Source organism: Lithobates pipiens, unplaced genomic scaffold (genome assembly GCF_037356315.1).
Source record: "Lithobates pipiens isolate NorthernLeopardFrog02 unplaced genomic scaffold, aLitPip1_a1.2 Scaffold_3, whole genome shotgun sequence".
NCBI lineage: Eukaryota > Metazoa > Chordata > Amphibia > Anura > Ranidae > Lithobates > Lithobates pipiens.
In genome coordinates, this window is record NW_027507790.1 from 249,852,878 (window position 1) to 249,870,489 (window position 17,612).

Below are 17,612 nucleotides of genomic sequence, written 5' to 3' on the forward strand. Positions count from 1 at the left end.
GGTTCCGCAGGCCAGAGTTTTTGCGATGTATAAGTGTTTGAAAAGGGGCAGGCTGATATAGAAATTGTCAAGGTATATGTGATATCCTTTGTTCAGCAATAGTAATTATCCAGCCAGCAGGCAAGAATATTGTCTATAATCAGCACAAGGATATTCTCAGCACAGCGCAGTCCATGGAAATTGTCCAGGCAGAGACAGCCAGCACAGCCATAATATTGGTCCTGGTACACTGTTACCTGCAGACACTCATTGTACCGCTCTCCAGCCCTTCATAAACATACTGCCTCTTGCTACAGCTAATTATTTGCATAGTCCAAGTAGCGGTGTGGTCCGTTCATGCACCAGGCAGAGGCATGATGGCAGTAAGTCAGCAGCAGGTTGAGCAGCAATCAGGTAAGACCTGTGCACAGGGGTACCCAAATCTCTAGGAAGCCTCCGGACTCCAGACCCTAATTTGGAAATTCCGAAACCAGGAGAAAAAAAAAGAAAACAGTTTTCTCCATCCGGAAAAATAATTCTGGAGCCCCTCACATATGTGAGACCCCTGTGTAGTACAGTAGCAGGGCAACAGATCAGTCCAAGCGTTAGGCAAAAGTTCGCGTGGAAGGCATTGGCATGGTCATTTGGGGAAGCAAGGAAAATGGTCAGCACAGATGATGAAAATGGGGAAATGGTTAAAAATATGGGCTAATATTTTAGGGATGTATGATAAAGTTGGAAGAATTCACCAATGCAAGGGCCAGGTTGGGAGGGACACTGGGGACAATGGTAGCTGTTGATAGCTGCGACATTTTTTTTGCCGTCTTTGGCCTGCTTCAAATGGTGGAATGTTGAAGGGGAAGTGGCACTCATGAAGTCGGCAAACAGCTGGTCTTCTGGGGGGGGGGGGGGTCTTTGGTGATAGATGAGGGAAGTGACAACTTCTTCTATGAATTGTAGGAAGGGGGCGGGGCTTTCTGTGGATTTGGTGTTGACTACGTAGGAAGTCTAAACGGCCAAACAGATGCGATAAATGGCTACCTTCTTTTAGCAGGATCGGGACCCCCCTTATCGACAAATAGGGCTGAATCATTTGATGATTGAAATCTTGGACACATACTGTTTTTTTCAATGGGACCTCGTCTCCTTTGAACCTCAATTTTAGTGTTGTCACGGATGCTGGACATCATGTGCACGTCCCTTTTATCCTGCCACCTCAAGCAGATTTTTGTTTGCTAGAGATTATGGGAAGCCCTTCCTATTTTTTCTGGAGGTTCCGCAGGCCAGGGTTTTTGCGATGTATAAGTGTTTGAAAAGGGGCAGGCTGGTGTAGAAGTTGTCATGGTAAATGTGATATTCTTTGTTCAGAAGTGGGTATGCCAGGTCCCATACAATTTTTCCAGTTGTGCCCATGTACGCTGGGAACTCAGGGAGCTGGAGCTGGAAATCTCAGGAGGGGGGGGGGCCGCCCGCTCGTCCCCACCCCCTTTCCTGGCTGGCCGGGTAGCGTGCTCGGATAAGGGTCTGATGTGGATCTGGGGGGACCCCCACACCGTCTTTTTCGGCGTAGGGGGTTCCCCTTGGAATCCATACCAGACCTAAGGGCCTGGTATGCTCTCGGAGGGGGAACCCACGCCAAATTTTTTTCAGACATTTGGCGTGGAGTTCCCCCTTCAGAGCTAATAATTCTGTTAAAGTCGCCTCCGTATAGACAGAGATCCGACTTGGAGGCGACCTCCATTGAAATCAATGGGTACAAGTCGCCTACAAGTCGGATTCAAGTAGTACAGGAACTTCTTTTGAAGTCGGAGCGACTGTCAGTAGCGTGCATTAAGACGGCTCTCATTCACTTACATTGATTTTTAAATGTTGTCCGACCTGAGGCGACTAGGAGCGACCTGAAGTCGGATCGGAGTCACCCCTGTGTGAACCGAGCCTTAGTGTTTTTTTTATAAATGAAACAGTTTCTTTCCAAAAAAAGTTTGAAAAATTGCTACGCAAATATCGTGTAACATAAAAAGTTGTGAAAAAGGAAAAAGGAAGGAGAGAAGTCTCAGAATGGGCCTGGGTGGCAAGGGGTTAATTATCAGAAGTAATATACAAATAATTATTATAACCACTGTGAGTTCATCCTCTCAGTCTGCTGCAGAGTGTTCCAGCTTGTATTTAAACTGGCCGCTCTGTATATAGCTTCTGACAGGCTGCGCAAGGAGCCCCTTATTTCCAGAACCATAGATGATAACGGCCCATATTTTAACCAGTGTTGGAGTGGGTCTTTAGTTACCTATCCCCCAAATGTGGGGCCTCTGTGAATCCTGATCGCTGAGCTACAATCCTCGAAGTCTACTTTTTTTTTTGGGCAAATGGGCCTATCTTGAGAAAGGGGCCTGGAGCTGCAGCTCCAATAGCCCCTATGTTAATCCGGCCCTGTTGACAGGGGGCGTTCTATTGTCACTGGTGGGGATTTGATTTTGTGTGAGGGTCTACTCTTGCTGAAGGGGAATCTATTGTTGCTGGGGGGTCTTATAGTGCTGGAAGGGATCTACTGTTGAGGGAGAGGTCTATTTTTACTGGCTGCTGGAGGATCTATTGATGCTAGCTGCTGGGAGATCTGTTGTTGCTACTGGGGGGATCTAATGTTGCTTGGGTGGATATTTTGTTGTCGGTGTTGCTACAGGGAATCTGTTGTTGTTGTTGGAGTCCATTGTTTCTGGGGGAGTCTATTGTTGTGTGGGGATCTATTGCTGGGATTTTATTGTAGCTGGCTGCAGGGGATCTATATTTACTGCTTTTCTTTTTATCATTAACATGTTCCATACAAATGATTTAGCAGCACAAAATGATACTTGGTTCTGTATTCTCAAAAAGGGTTAGTACTGGTAGGTGGGTAGGGGGAGGAATCAAGGCATGATGGTCAGAGGTGGGTAGGGGCAGAGACAAGGGGTGACTCAGACGGGGGGGGGGGGGGGTTCCTGCACCTATTCTCTGAGAGAAAAAGCTCTGTATATATATATATATATATATATATATGCGTGGGAGTGATCACAGCGCCGGAGCCGCGATACCCGGAAGACACGCCGAGGGAACATGTCAGCTCCCTCGGCGTGGTCTGAATGAGATGTCGGCGCCCCCTTCTAAGGTAAGTATTTCAAAATGAGCTAGTATGCGGTGCATATTAGCTCATTATGCATTTTCCCTAACAGGTGTAAAAAAAAAAAAAAAAAGTCAGTGGGATTTACTCACGCTTTAACCACTTCCCGACCGGCGCACGACGATGTACGTCGGCAGAATGGCACAGACAGGCATATTGGTGTACAGGTTCGTCCATTTCTGTATGCTGTCCTGCCATCGCGTGCCAGTCTGGACCCCATGAGTCCGGTCGCGGGTCCCGTGGACTCGATCTCCATGGGGATACCCATGATTCTCTCACGGGGAGGCTGAATGAGGAGATGCCGTTGTAAACAGCATCTCCCCGTTCTGCCTAGCAACAAGTGACACTGATCTCTGCTCCATGTGATTGGAGCAGAGATCAGTGTTCACTAACACAGAGCCACACCCCCCCACAGTTAGTAACACGCCCCTAGGAACACTTAACCCCTACACTGCCACCCCCTGGTTAACCCCTTCACTGCCAGTTTCATTTACACAGGAATCAGTGCATTTGTATAGCACTGATTTCTGTATAAATGACAATGGTCCCAAAAATGTCCAATGTGTCTGCCATAATGTCGCAGTCACAATAAAAATCGCTGATCGCCGTCATAGTAAAAAAAATAATTAATAAAAATGCCATTAAACTATCCCCTATTTTGTAAACGCTATAACTTTTGCGCAAACCAATCAATAATAGCTTATTGCGATTTTTTTTACCAAAAATATGTAGAAGAGTATGTATCGGCCTAAACTGAGGGAATAAACTGTTATTTTTGGGGGATATTTATTATAACAAAAAGTAAAAAATAATGTGTTTTTTTCAAAATTGTCGCTCTATTTTTGTTTATATCGCAAAATATAAAAACCGCAGGGGTGATCAAATACCACCAAAAGAAAGCTCTATTTGTGGGAAAAAAAAGGACGTCAATTTTGTTTGGGAGCCACGTCGCACGACCGCGCAATTGTCAGTTAAAGCGACGCAGTGCCGAATCGCAAAAAGTGGTCTGGTCTTAAGCCAGCAATATGGTCCGGTCTGAAAGTGGTTAACCACTTGCCACCCGCCTTATAGCAAAATGATGGTGGCAAAATGGTTTTAATATCCTGACCGGATGTCATATGACGTGATCAGGATATTAAGCTGCTGCATGCCCCCAGGGGCGCACATCGTGGCGATCATTGTTGTGGGGTGTCAGTCTGACACCCCACAACTACGATCTCGGTAAAGAGTCTCCGTTGGTGACTCTCTACCACGTGATCGGCCGTGTCCAATCGCAGTGTAAATAGGAAGAGCCAGTGATCGGATTTTCCTCATTCGCGTCTGTCAGACGTGAGTAGAGGAGAGCCGATCGGCTGCTCCTCTGACAAGGGGGGTCTGTGCTGATCGATTATCAGCACCACCACCGCCCCCCCCCCCCCCAGGATGCCCACACTGGACCACCAGGGATGCCACCAGACGATGCCCAGAACCAGGTCGCCTATCAGTGCCCATCCATGCCGCCTGTCAGTGCCCATCCTAGCCGCCTGTCAGTGCCCATCCATGCCGCCTATTCATGCCCATCAGTGCCGCCCATGCGTGCCGCCTATCTATGCCCATCCGTGCTGCCTATCCATGCCCATTGGTGCCACCTATCCGTGCCGCCCATCTATGCCAATCCATGCCACCTATCCATGACAATCCGTGCCACCTATCAGTGTCTGTGTCGCATATTAGTGCCGCCTATCAGTGCCACTTCATTGGTGCCACCTCATCGTGCCCATCAGTGCCGCCTTATCAGTGCCCGTCACTGCAGCCCCGTCAGTGCCCATCAGTGAAGGAGAAAACGTACTAATTTACAAAGTTTTGTAACTGAAACAAAAAAAAACATGTTTTTTTTTCAAGATTTTCTGTCTTTTTTTATTTGTTTAGCAGAAAATAAAAATCCCAGAGGTGATCAAATACCACCAAAAGAAAGCTCTATTTGTGGGAACAAAATGATAAAAATTTAGTTTGGGTACAGTGTAGCATGACCGCGCAATTGTCATTCAAAATGCGACAGAGCTGAAAGCTCAAAATTGGTCTGGGCAGGAAGGTGTATAAGTGCCCGGTATTGAAGTGGTTAAAGAAAGCTCTATTTGTGTGAAAAAAAAATGTTAAAAATGTAATTTAAAGTGTGACAGCGCTGGAAGCTGAAAATTGGCCTGGGCGGGAGGGGGGTGAAAGTGACCGGCAAGTGGTTAAGCAGCTTTTTTTGTAGTAGCTTTTTTTCAACAATCCACAGTAAATGGTTATTTGCAGATCTCCCCGATTTAGAAACATTTTGGGTAAACTGTTGTGTTTGGCATTGTTCAGGTGTTCTAATCATTTTAGAGACCGGTTCCCTTTAAATACAATCCCTGGCCTATGTTGTCACTCCGCCCTTCTCGTCTCCACTTCTTGCAGCTGGAAGAATTCCATCTCTCCGGGAACCCAGGACACAGTGTCAGGATTCTGCGGCTCTGTGTCACTGGTTGCAGGCTGAGCAATAGAAAGATTTCCGCTGCGGCCCTCGGATCGAATGTAAATCATCACAAGGTCAGGTGAGGTTTTATTTTTATTTAATCTGGAAAGCAGTGTGTTTACTATGACTGCCAGTACACTTCCTATCAGGGTTGCCAACCACTAGTAAGTTTACTGACAGTTTGTAAAAATCTGCGATTCATTTTACAACTGCCAGTAAATCTCAGGGGCTGATCATTTCATGCTGTGTTGACTTTTTAAGTGTAAATCAAGCAAATTGCTTTGTTATATAAGTATTGTTAGCATTTCCATATGATGTTTATACTGTTCAAAAAATGTACTGTGTTAGCTTTCAATAGGAGTTCTGTAATTTCTCAATTTTGCCAGTAAAAAAAAAAGGTGCTTCGCCAGTAAATTTGCCATGTTTTGTCAGTAAAAAATGCTTTGGGAGGTTGGCAACCCTGCTTCCCTAGTGTGTAGCCTTCTCTGCATACATAACTCTACGGGCATGGCTCATAAATGCTGCAACCAAAGTCCTTGCTACCATGTAACTAATTACATTAGGGTGTGCACCCCAAAGCTCAAACACGTACAGTATGCATAATGTATACACACACTCTTAGAAATAAATGTAAAAAAAACATTTTAACCACTTCACCCCCCCGGAAGATTTTACCCCCTTCCTGACCAGAGCATTTTTTTGCGATTCGCCACTGCGTCGATTCAGCTGACAATTGCACAGTCATGCAATGTTGCACCCAAAGAAAATTTATGTCCTCCTCCCCCCCCCCCCCCCATAAATAAAGCCTTCTTTTGGTGGTATTTGATCACCTCTGCGGTTTTTATTTTTTGCGCTATAAACAAAAAAGGAGCGACAATTAAAAAAAAAAAAAAAAAAAAAAAAATAGCAATATTTTTTACTTTTTGCTATAATAAATATCCCAAAAAATATATATAAAAATAAAAAAAAACACTTTTTTCCTCAGTTTAGGCCGATATGTATTCTTCTACATATTTTTGGTAAAAAAAAAAAAATCGCAATAAGCGTATATTGATTGGTTTGTACCTAAGTTATAGTGTCTACAAAACAGGGGATAGTTTTATGGCATTTTTTATTATTATTATTTTTTTTTTTTTTTTATTAGTGAAGCGGCCATAACCCTTTGGAGGGCGGCCTTAACTTTTTGGGCTTACCGGTTACCGGCGCTTGGCTTGTTGTTCCACGTCTAGGGGTTCCCAGGGTTAATACCCAACAACTTTGGACGCTGACACCAATAAAGTCCTTTTTTGAAAGGTTTTTTTATTTGCAGGGGTAACATCCAACAACACAGTCTCGTATGGGAACAGAGGGCAAGGGTGAAGAACTCAGGCACCTTGAACTGCAGACATAACAAAGTCTCTAATACCACCCAGAGAGTAGCCACTCGCAGCTGGGTGCTTCAAGGCTGAACAAATCTCTATCCAGAGATTACGGCAGTCAGCACTTTGATTCAGAACTTGTAAAATCTCTGACCTTGAACAAGTTGTAACTGAAAGTGAACCGGAACCTTTTCCTCAGTACCTGCAACGTTCTCTGTCTCCTTGATAGTACTGGAAAAAGTGTGGATTCGTCAATGTCCTTCCCAACTCAGTAACCAGGCACTTCTCAGGATGCCAGCTTGTTGGCACTCCTCTGAAGAGTCCTCCCCCAGTCACTTTCACAAGCTGTGGTGCCCCTCCAAGCTGAGAGCACACCCGGTCACCTTGAATCCTCCCTCAGTTACTGCGCCTTGGACCAGCCGGTTCCGAGACTCGGGAACAGATAGATCCCTACCCCAGACCAGGCGGGTCTAGTGGAGTTAACCAACCGAAGCATGTTGCGGAGCGTCAAACATTCCCGTGACCGGGACCCCTTGCGGGGCTACCCTGGTCCAGAAATCAGGAACAGACTGCTAGAGCCTCACGAACAAACCACCCGTAACACTTGACCTAAACATCTTAAGTACCCCTCCCCAGACTCCCCAGTGGGGCCCGGTGCACCCACTGATTGGCTCAGAGAAAGCTGATACCCAAAACGTCCAACCAGGCCTGGTTCTAGCCTGTCATGTGCACCTCACTGTACACATGACCAGGCAGAACTCTAACACAGCCCAGCCAAACGGATGTCAAAGTTAACCTACATAATTAATTAACCCTCAAAACCCCATTACCGTTCTGAGGCAAAAACTAAATTTACAATCGAATGAAACTTTGTCCAAAATGTCGTCCGCTACATTAGTGATGGCGGTGATCAGCAATTTATTATTATATTTTTTTTTTTTCGTGACTGTGACATTATGGTGGACACATCAGACGCTTTTAACACTATTTTGGGACCATTGGCATTTATACAACGATCAGTGCTATAAAAATGCACTGATTACTGAGTAAATTACACTGGCAGTGAAGGGGTTAAACACTAGGGGGAGATCAAGGGGTTAAGTGTGTCCTAGGGAGTGATTCTAACTGTGGGGAGGATGGGCTACCACTGACATGACAGCGATCACTGTTCCCGATGACAGGGAGCAGTAGATCTCTGTCATGTCACAAGGCAGAACAGGGAAATACCTTCTTTACATCGGCATCTTCCTGTTCTACCTCTCCACATCGCAATCGCAGGCCGCCGGCGAACATAGTCTTCCTGGGACCCACAGACCGGGTGCGCATGCATGCCCGACAGGCTGCAAATTTAAAGGGACATACAGGTACGCCTATTTGCCTGCCTGTGCCATTCTGCCGACTTACATCTGTGTGCGTCATTCAGAAAGTGGTTAAAATGCATTAAAACAGACGGCGTTAGTAGGGCAGAGGTTGGTGTCTGTAGTTTTATTTAAAATTTTTTTTTTTTTTTTTTGCATTTTTATAAAAGTTTTTAGGAGCCCCATGGGGGGGGGGGGGGGTGGGGTCTTTGGCGAAATATGGGGAATCTGCGCTGCACTGGGTGATTATGCTTGCTACTGAATGAGTTTGCAAATTTTTTTATTCCAAATGTTGTTGGCCTATCGCAAAGCGTAGATACATCTGAAAGGCTTGATGCACGGGAATATGTAAATAAGCATCGGAGAAATCGACCGAGAGTATCCAATCTTTCTCTCCTACTGTTAGTAATATTGATTGGAGACTCTCCATCTTGAAGGATTCGACTAGAATCGTTTGGTTGAGATTTTTTTTTTAATCTAATACCGGCCTCAGGTCTCCTGTCTTCTTTGTAACTAGGAAAAGAGGGGAGTAAAAACTTTTGCCTCTCTGCTCCCGTGGTCTGCTTCTGTAGTAATTCCGTGATGTACTTGACTAGAAGCTTCCGTTTCAGGCGCGAGGATGGTAGTCTTGTGGATCTGTAATGATTTTTTTGGTGGTTTGTGTTTGAACTTCCATCTGTGACCCTCTTGAATGGTAGATATTGTCCAGGGGTCTTTTATTCGGCCTATCCATACCTGGGCAAATAGCCTTAGCCTCGCTCCTACTATTGCGGGCTGGGTATGCGTGGAATCAAAAAGATTTCTTTTGGTCTCCTGGGTTGACTGCCTTTTGATTTTTGAACTCGCGAAGGAAGGCTGTGTGTTTCGCCAATTCGGTTTGAACTCCTTCCCGGGTCTATAAGATCTTGCACCCCGATACCTCTCGGGCAAATGACGTCTGAAGGGTGGATTTTTGTTGTTGTTGTTTGGGTCTTCTGTCTGACGGTATAAGACCCGATTTTTTTTTTTTTTTTTTTTTTTTTTTTTTTTTTTCCCCCCCGTGACCTTTTGATATTGCGGAATCTAATTTTGGACCGAAAAGATTGGTACCATCATAGGGGATCTTGTACCAACTGGATTTAGAGGTTGCGCCAGCAATGCAAGGCTTCAGCCACAGCGCTCTCCTAGAGGTTACTGAAGCCAGCATCGCTCTCGCTGAAGATCTTATGATATCCACCACTGCCTCTGCCACGAAGTTCCTGCAGAACTGATATAATTTTTTTTCTTGGTCTGCTGCTTCCAGCATTAACTTTTCCACACTGGACGTCCAGCAGGTAATGGCTCTACCGACCGCTACCAGAGTGACCGCTGGCCTGCAAGCCCCACCTGCTGCTGAATAGGCTTTTTTTTAAGATCGAGATCGATCTTACGGTCCATTACATCTTTAAATGTCACAGCATCTTCTATTGGCAAAGTTACGTGTCGTGCTAGTAGTCAGTGAGGAATCCACCACAGGGGCAGAGATAAGAGTTCACTGTTGGCTCTTTTAGTGGATAGAGCTTGGCTAATCTATTATTTAGTCCGGATTTTTTTTCTGGCTTTTGCCACTCGTCTCTTATAAGCTCTTCGATAAAAGGGAAAACTTCAGGATCTTTTTTCAGGTTAGGAAAATACTTTCCGTAATTTAGGCGGGACGTCCTTCTCCCTCCTCCCTCCCCACTGATCGCCTCTTTAACTGATTTTGCAAAGGGGTCTAGCAATGCAAAATCGAATACGGTAGGGGTCAAAGGTTCATCTTCCTCTGGGGAATCGCCTGGATCTTGAGGGGCGTATGAAGTTGAGGCTGAATTGGATGATCTAATTGGTTCATATGCCGCCACCTGCAAAATTTACTCTTTAACCACATGTAAATATACATCGGCACAATAGCACCGACAGGCACAAGCACGTACCGGTACGAGCTTGCCTGCCAGCGGGTGGGGGGTCCGATCGGACCCCCTCCTGCTGGCTGCGGCAGTCCGTTTCGCTTCAGGAGCGATCCTTGATAAGGGGATGGCCATTGGTTTCTGGCCATCCCCTCTCGATCGCTCCTGGCGAATGAGAAGCTTCCCCCGCCTGTGTAGTGTAAACACAGGCAGGGAGGAAGTGATGTCACTCTCCTTGGGGCGGTCTTTTGGACCGGACTGCGAAGAGAACACATAGTAAGTGCACCAATCACTACACTGACACGTAGGTACACATAGGCACACAAATCACCCCCCCCCCCTCCCAGTCAGTGTCACTGATTTGCAGTGATCATTTATTTACTGATCACTGCATTTAGTGTCAGTTGTGACAGTAAAGTGTCATGGCCGTTAATGTTAGGTCCAGTGTAAGCCCCCTACCCCCCCCCCCCCCCCCTAATAATAAAGGTTTAACCCCCTGATTGCCCCTAGAGTTAACCCTTTCACCCCTTTTGTCAGTGTCACTAAGTAATCTTTTTTCTCAAGTCATCTTCCAGGACGGCACATCTGAGAGATGAGAGGCTCCTCCCTACAGGAAACACAATCAATCGACAGCTGTTTTAAGTCCCCACCCTTCCCCTTGATCCTCAGTTTTTGATTGTGTTTCTCCCTACACAGCGAAACTGTTTGTTTTTTTTCCAAATGACCCGAAGCCTGGGGCTGGTGGTCTCCCCCTGGGAGCCGGACCACAAGCCTGGGAAGCCTCTGGGTCTGGTAGGATATTCTTGTCCTTCCTGGGGGGTTCCCCTATCTTTTCCTCAGGGCGGGCAGCAGAAATTGGAAGAGCCCCCTGAGAGCTGAAGGACCCTGGGTACAGTGGTGTACCCAGAACTTCAGGGGCCATTATCCTGTCTCCCCCTCCTTACCTGTACAGGTGGCTGTTCAGACGGGGGTGCTGGCCATCGGTTCTTTCCAGGGGGATCTTGTCCCTGACTCCTGGGTCCCGGTAGCTTGCGTGGGCTGCCGGAGAGGGCGTGGCAACAAGCACCCGCGTCATTTTCAAACTTCGGGAAAATGGCAGCGGCGTTCTTACCCAGGAGGGAAGGCTGAGAGTCAGTAGGAGCAGGCGCCCACATCCTCCTTTCTCTAGAGCGAGGAGGCACCAGTTTACTACGGTGGATGTCTGCCTTAACCACCTCAGATATGAAAATGGGAATGAGGAATGGAAGGCATTGCCCCCCCCCCCCCCCCCCATGTATATAGACTGACTGGTACAGTGCAGGACACAGCCTAACCTGGCACCTCCCTATGGGGACAGCAGTTGGGGGGGGGGGGGGGGGAGCACTTTGGCGGCTATCCTCCTTGCGTGTGGACCATAAGGATGGAAAAGCAAGCCCGCTGGCTGTGGCAAAAAGAGGAAGACGACAACAGTGAGTACTTTACTTTCCTTTTGCCGTGGGAATTTAGCTGCAAAATCCCCAATTCCAGCCAGAGGGTTCCTGGGCATTTGAGATCTCACCTGGGGTCTGGATTCAAAGAGCCCTTAAGCTTCTGCTAAAAACACCAGCTGCAGCCCCTCTTACATCAGAGAAGCTGTATGGTGGACAGGTGGTGCAGAGGAACGAGTGTGCCTAAACCACTTCAGATGAGAAAGAGGTAGGTAGGCCATTGCTCCCCCTTCCCCGTGTATATACTGACTGGTGCAGTGCAGAACTTGGGGTCGGGATACAAATAGCGCAGACGCCACTGCTAAAACCACCAGCCACAGCTCCCTCTTACAGCAGAGACACTGTGGTTATCGCAGCAGTAGGTTGCCAGCCTCTCCCTACATGCCCAGTTGTGGTACATTTAGTAGGGATGAATATAGCGTACAGAGGGGACCTGGTAGATACAAAGTTACTTACAGGCCAGGTATACCACTGAACAGGTTATTAATTGGGCAGTGGTTGGTGGATTCAGAAGCTCCCCTGGTCAGCAGGTGCACTAGGTTACCGGCCCTATTAGCCCAGCTGCTAGGAATCTGAAGTTGCTTCACAATGTTTAAAAGCTGACCTAACATTCAAGGATGGGCAGAGACCAAGCTACTGTGTGGCACAGTAGGGGTTCCCTTGTCACAGATCCTCCTTTTGGGGGTTGACTGCTATAGTTAACTTTCATAAGCTCCAACCTCCCACTCCACCTTTACACTGTGTTTATATTATAGTGTAGGAGGTAAGAAGAAACTTTTTTTTTTTGGTTTGGGCTACAATCCACTCAGTGGCAGATCTAAAGGCGATTCACCAAAGATCGCTCCCTACATCCTTTTAATTGGAGGATTTTCTGTGCAAACCTATGCAAGAGCTACATAATTGATTGTTTGAAGCCTGCAAATAGCTATTTACCTCCCAGGCTAAACTGGTAACCACCTCTTCTAGAGGCTGTCTTAAATTGGTCTCTAGGGCTGGGCTCATTGAGACTTTAGTTGCTAATCAGCACCACCTGGATATGTGCTGGCTAGCGTTTGCTCAGTCTATGGAGGTAAGGTAGGACAACAACTACTACTAATAGTAGAGGGTCCAACAATTTTAGGATCTGTTTCTTCTCTGGTGGTGAAGGTTTAGTATCTACAGCCCAGGCTATGCCTATGAAATAAATTGCCTGTTGGTTATTTCATAAAGGGATAGACCATGACTCCTCATTGGCTGCACACCAGTAGACCTCAGTAGTGAAGGTTTGTGCTTGCTGGGATGTTTTTGTGGCACAGCAGAAATACACATTGAGATTTGTGACATCTCTGCTTATAAGGGCTATATTGCTGTACATCAGAAATGCACTGCACTGAAGCTTGTTTTCTGTCCTTTATATACTAAAGGTACTGCTTTGTTTGGCTACAGATCAGAAAAATACAACAGTGAAGGGGGTCTGTACTTTCTGGTTTTGTGTTGCACAGCGGAAATGCACATCATTGAGTCAGGTGACATCTCTGCTCATAATGGTTATATTGCTGCACATCAGACATACACAAGATTGAGGTCTGTCTGTGGGGCTTTGTTCCTGTTTTACTGCCTTGTTGGTTACTTATCAGAAAGGCAGCAGTGAAGTCTGATGGTCCTGATTTGCGTGGCGCTGTGCTGATTCAGACAGTGCTATTAACAGCAATGGCTGCCGAGTTTAAACATGTGATTTGACATGTTGAGTCGCATGACAAATCATTTCAATATTGGTGTGCTATCTCTATTCATAGTGTTTTATTGTTGCACATCAGATTTATACAGCATTAAGGTCTGTGAGGTTTTGTGTCCTGTATTACTGCCTTATCAGAAAGGCAGCAGTGAAAATTGATGGTTCGAATTTGTTGGGCTACATAGCAGAAATACAAATTGAACCCCTGCCAGGTGTAGTACATATACTGCCTTTGGTAATCCATGTAGCACCACAAAGTGGTGTTGTGCTGATTTTAGCCATGCGATTTGACATGTTGAGTCGCAAGGCCAAATCGCTTCAATATGGATGTGCTATCTCTATTCAGAATTGTTATATTGTTGCACATCAGACATATACAAGATTGAAGGTTGTCTGTCCTTTTATGTCTTGCATATACTGCCTTATTGGCTGCATATCAGAAAGGACACAGCAGTGAATGGTTGCTTGTCTTTTTCTGATTTTGTTTTTGCTGCTCAGCTGAGAGACACATTGAGGATGGTGGCCTCTCTGCTCAGTATTGGTATATTACTACAACATCAGACATACACAAAGATTGAATGTTTGTGTCCTGTATGTCCTATATTTACTGCCTTATCGTTTGTATATCAGGCTAAGCAGTGTTTCTCATGGATCTACCTTTCTGCATCTTAGGGATACACAGCAGGGGTTTGTTGGCTGCAATCCTCCAGGGAGTCACAGCATTGGGGACCCCTTACTTGTTCGACCTGAAAATTGCTATTTGTTTTTTTTTTCCCTGCGACCTGTGTAATCTTGAGGTCTGTGGATCCAGGAATCAGGGACTGCTGGTGTCGCACAGACACAAATGGTACCCATTGGAAGCCATAGTATATGACTTCTCATGCGTCTTGCAGTCCCAAGTCGCAGGTTGGGTCGCACGGGTGTGGGAACCCTAAACTTACTCTGTCCCTTCTGATTGAGGTTTTGCTACACAGCAGGAATACTCATCATGGCGTTATTGTTTTATTTTGCAGCGGACCAGAAAGATTGCAGCTGTAAAGGCTGTCTGTCTTTTTCCTCAGTGTCTGCTTTTATTTTGTTGCACAGCAGAAATACTCAAGATTGAAGCTTGTTGGTGCTTTCTGTTTCAGAAAAACACAATGCTGCAGGTTGCTCGTGTCCTTTCTCAGTGTTGGTTCTATCTGAACTACACTACAGAAGTGCATGACAGAAAGGATTGTCTTGTGTTCCATATTTTTCCCTCTGGCATAGCAGAAATGCACAACACGCGAGTGGTGTTCATATTAATCTTATAACTGTGGTGGTTTGTCAGAAATACACAACATAGAAGTTTGGGTCTTTCTGTCTTTATAGCCTTGTTTTGCTGTACATAGGTAAAGCACAACAGTAAAGGGGGGTTCCTGTCCTTTCCGTATTTATATATCAGTTATGACCTAGCTAGCTGCACTAAAGAAATACGCAGCATTTAGGGTTTGCTTGAGTCTTAATGTTTTTACGTCTTGGCAGCACATCAGAAAACCAGACTATGAGGACTGTTTGTCTACGTTGAGGTTCAGATTTGGGTCTCTTCCCATATTTGATATATTGGTTTAGCTAGTCACACTCAGGCACACAACATTGTTGTCTATGCTTGTGTCCTTTCTGTCTAAATCTATTGTGCCGTGCCCACAATCTATGATCATTTTATTTGTGATATTAATAATGCATGTATCACCTTTTTGTATTTCAGCCTTCTTTTCCATGGAGTTCGGGCTGCAGATGCCACATGTCAGAAAACCTTGACCACTTGCATTCAGGGATGCCAGAACCATTTCCCTAGGGTTGAAGCCCTGTAGGGTTATGGGACACTGGAGGAAGGGGATAATGAATCGCCCTGTTTAGTAAGAACTTGGAGAGTTCTGTTCAGAGGAGTATTAGGGCCTGAGGATGAAGTATAAAGATGTATACCCGATCGAATAGGTTTCGGCTCGGTGCATGGCCTTCATTTTGCCCTTTTAGCAAAACTAGACATAGCAATATGGGTAGTCTACTCCTGCTAGGGACTTTAATCTCCTGAAGAAGGCTCTCAGGCGTAAGTAAGGACATAGATTGAGCGTGCCCTTAAACCCAGGGTTCAAGCTTCTGTTAATCTATTTCCCTTAAGTAGGCTTCCCTTTAGTCTTTTGCTGACATAAAGATAAAAGGGAAGCAGTTTTATTTCCCTCAACAGGATAGTGTTAAGACAGGCCCTCTTATTGATTAATGTAGTGTCCTTGTCTTACACAGGTCTCTTATTTATCTTTTTAGTGGTTCTAAGTAGCACCTACAGGCATAATAGGCCATGGTTGTTAGATGTGTGAGATAGGCAACATTGCTAACCTACAAGTTTAACATGTTTTCTGATTCCATTTTTAAGAGCCCATTTCACCTAGATACTGCATCTGAAGCGAAAAAGGCAGGAACATCTGTGGAGCAGACCTGCAGATCAGCCGCATGATCCAGCTAACATGCCTTCATCAAGCATATGAGCGTATGGAGTGGAGGTAAAGCTCACTGCAGAGCCAAGGTTCGCCAAGAGGGTTTTGCAGTGGCCCCACCCTAAGGTAGGCCTGAGGTACTTGTTTATCCTCTCAGATGTGCCGTTCTGGAAGATGACTTGAGAAAAGTACCAGTTACTTACCAGTAACTGTCTTTCTGGGAAATCTTCCAGGACGGCAGGCCTACTTCCCGCCCGTTGGAGGAGGGAAAATTCTAGAACACTAGAAGGTGAGTACCTATGAGGAATGATTTCCCTTGTGAACCTGGTTCAGGAGTTACTTCTCTACAAACTGAGGATCAAGGGGAAGGGTGGGGACTTAAAACAGCTGTCGATTGATTGTGTTTCCTGTAGGGAGGAGCCTCTCATCTCTCAGATGTGCCGTCCTGGAAGATTTCCCAGAAAGACAGTTACCGGTAAGTAACTGGTACTTTTTTTTTTTTTTCTGATCGCTGCATTAGTGTCACTGGTGCCGCTAGGTAGCTAGGTATTTTTTTTTAGGTTTCACCGCTAGGTTTTTTCTAGTGTTGGGTACCCCCATATACTACCCAATAAAGGTTTTAAACCCCTGATTGCTTCTAGAGTTAACCCTTTCACCAGCGATCACCGTATAAGTGTCACTGGTGACGCTGGATAGCAAGTTAGTTATTTAGGTTCCCCGTCAGGTTTTTATATAGCATCAGGAACCCCCATATACTACTTAATAAAGATTTGAACCCCCTGATTGCCCCTAGTTAACCCTTTCACCAGTGATCACCGTATAAGTGTTACGGGTGACTCTGGTTAGTTTGCTTTTTATAGCATCAGGGCACCCACCATTTATTACCCAATAAAGGTTTAACCCCCTGATCACCCGGCGGGTGATATCAATTAGGTTTTAGGGTCAGGGTCTGCGTCGCCCCAGGCAGCGCTAGGTTAGTGCCAGTACCGCTAACACCCACGCGCAAAGCATACACCTCCCGTAGTGGTATAGTATCTGATCAGATCTATGCTAGTGTCCCCACCAGTTTAAGGTTCCAAAAAAACGCATTGTTAGCGGGATCACCCCCAGATACCTGCTAGCACCTGCGTTTTACCCCTCCGCCCAGCCCACCCAAGTGCAGTATTGATCGATCACTGTCACTTACAAAACACTAAACACATAACTGCAGCGTTCGCAGAGTCAGGCCTGATCCCTGCGATCGCTAACAGTTTTTTTTTGGTAGCATTTTATATTTAAATCCTGAAGGCGGTGCTTGGTTTTCGGGGTCCCGTACGTGGCTAGGCTCCCAAAAAGTCCCCCACATGTGGTATCCCCGTACTCGGGAGAAGCAGCTGAATTTATTTTTGAGGTGTAATTTCACTTATGCCCATAGCATGTGTGAGCAATATATCATTTAGTGACAACTTTGAGTATAAATATATAATAAATAATATAATATAATAATACATTTTGGACTAAATGTATGACTAAAATTTAGTTCTTCTTCTTTTTTTTTTTTTTTTTTTTTCTTAAAACAAAAAAGTAGAAGAAAATTTTTTATATCTATCTATATATTATATAAATTTTTTTTATTTTTTCCTTTATATTGTAAAAAATAAAAAATCGCAGAGGCAAGCAAATACCATCAAAAGAAAGCTCTATTTTGTGGGAAGAAAAGGACGCAAATTTTGTTTGGGTACAACATTTGCATGACCGCCCTGCAATT

General features: G+C 45.4%; 1 protein-coding gene across 1 annotated transcript in view; it reads left to right on the plus strand.

The window, feature by feature from the left end:
• Positions 1-5,479: 5,479 nt before the first annotated feature.
• The window catches only part of LOC143941082 (acyl-coenzyme A amino acid N-acyltransferase 1-like), a 36,118-nt gene continuing 23,985 nt past the window's right edge, over positions 5,480-17,612 (plus strand). Inside the window, exon 1 of the mRNA XM_077463021.1 lies at positions 5,480-5,688. Coding sequence (XP_077319147.1) covers positions 5,513-5,688 — 176 coding nt within the window. The 5' untranslated portion in view covers positions 5,480-5,512. The remainder of the gene's footprint in view (positions 5,689-17,612) is intronic.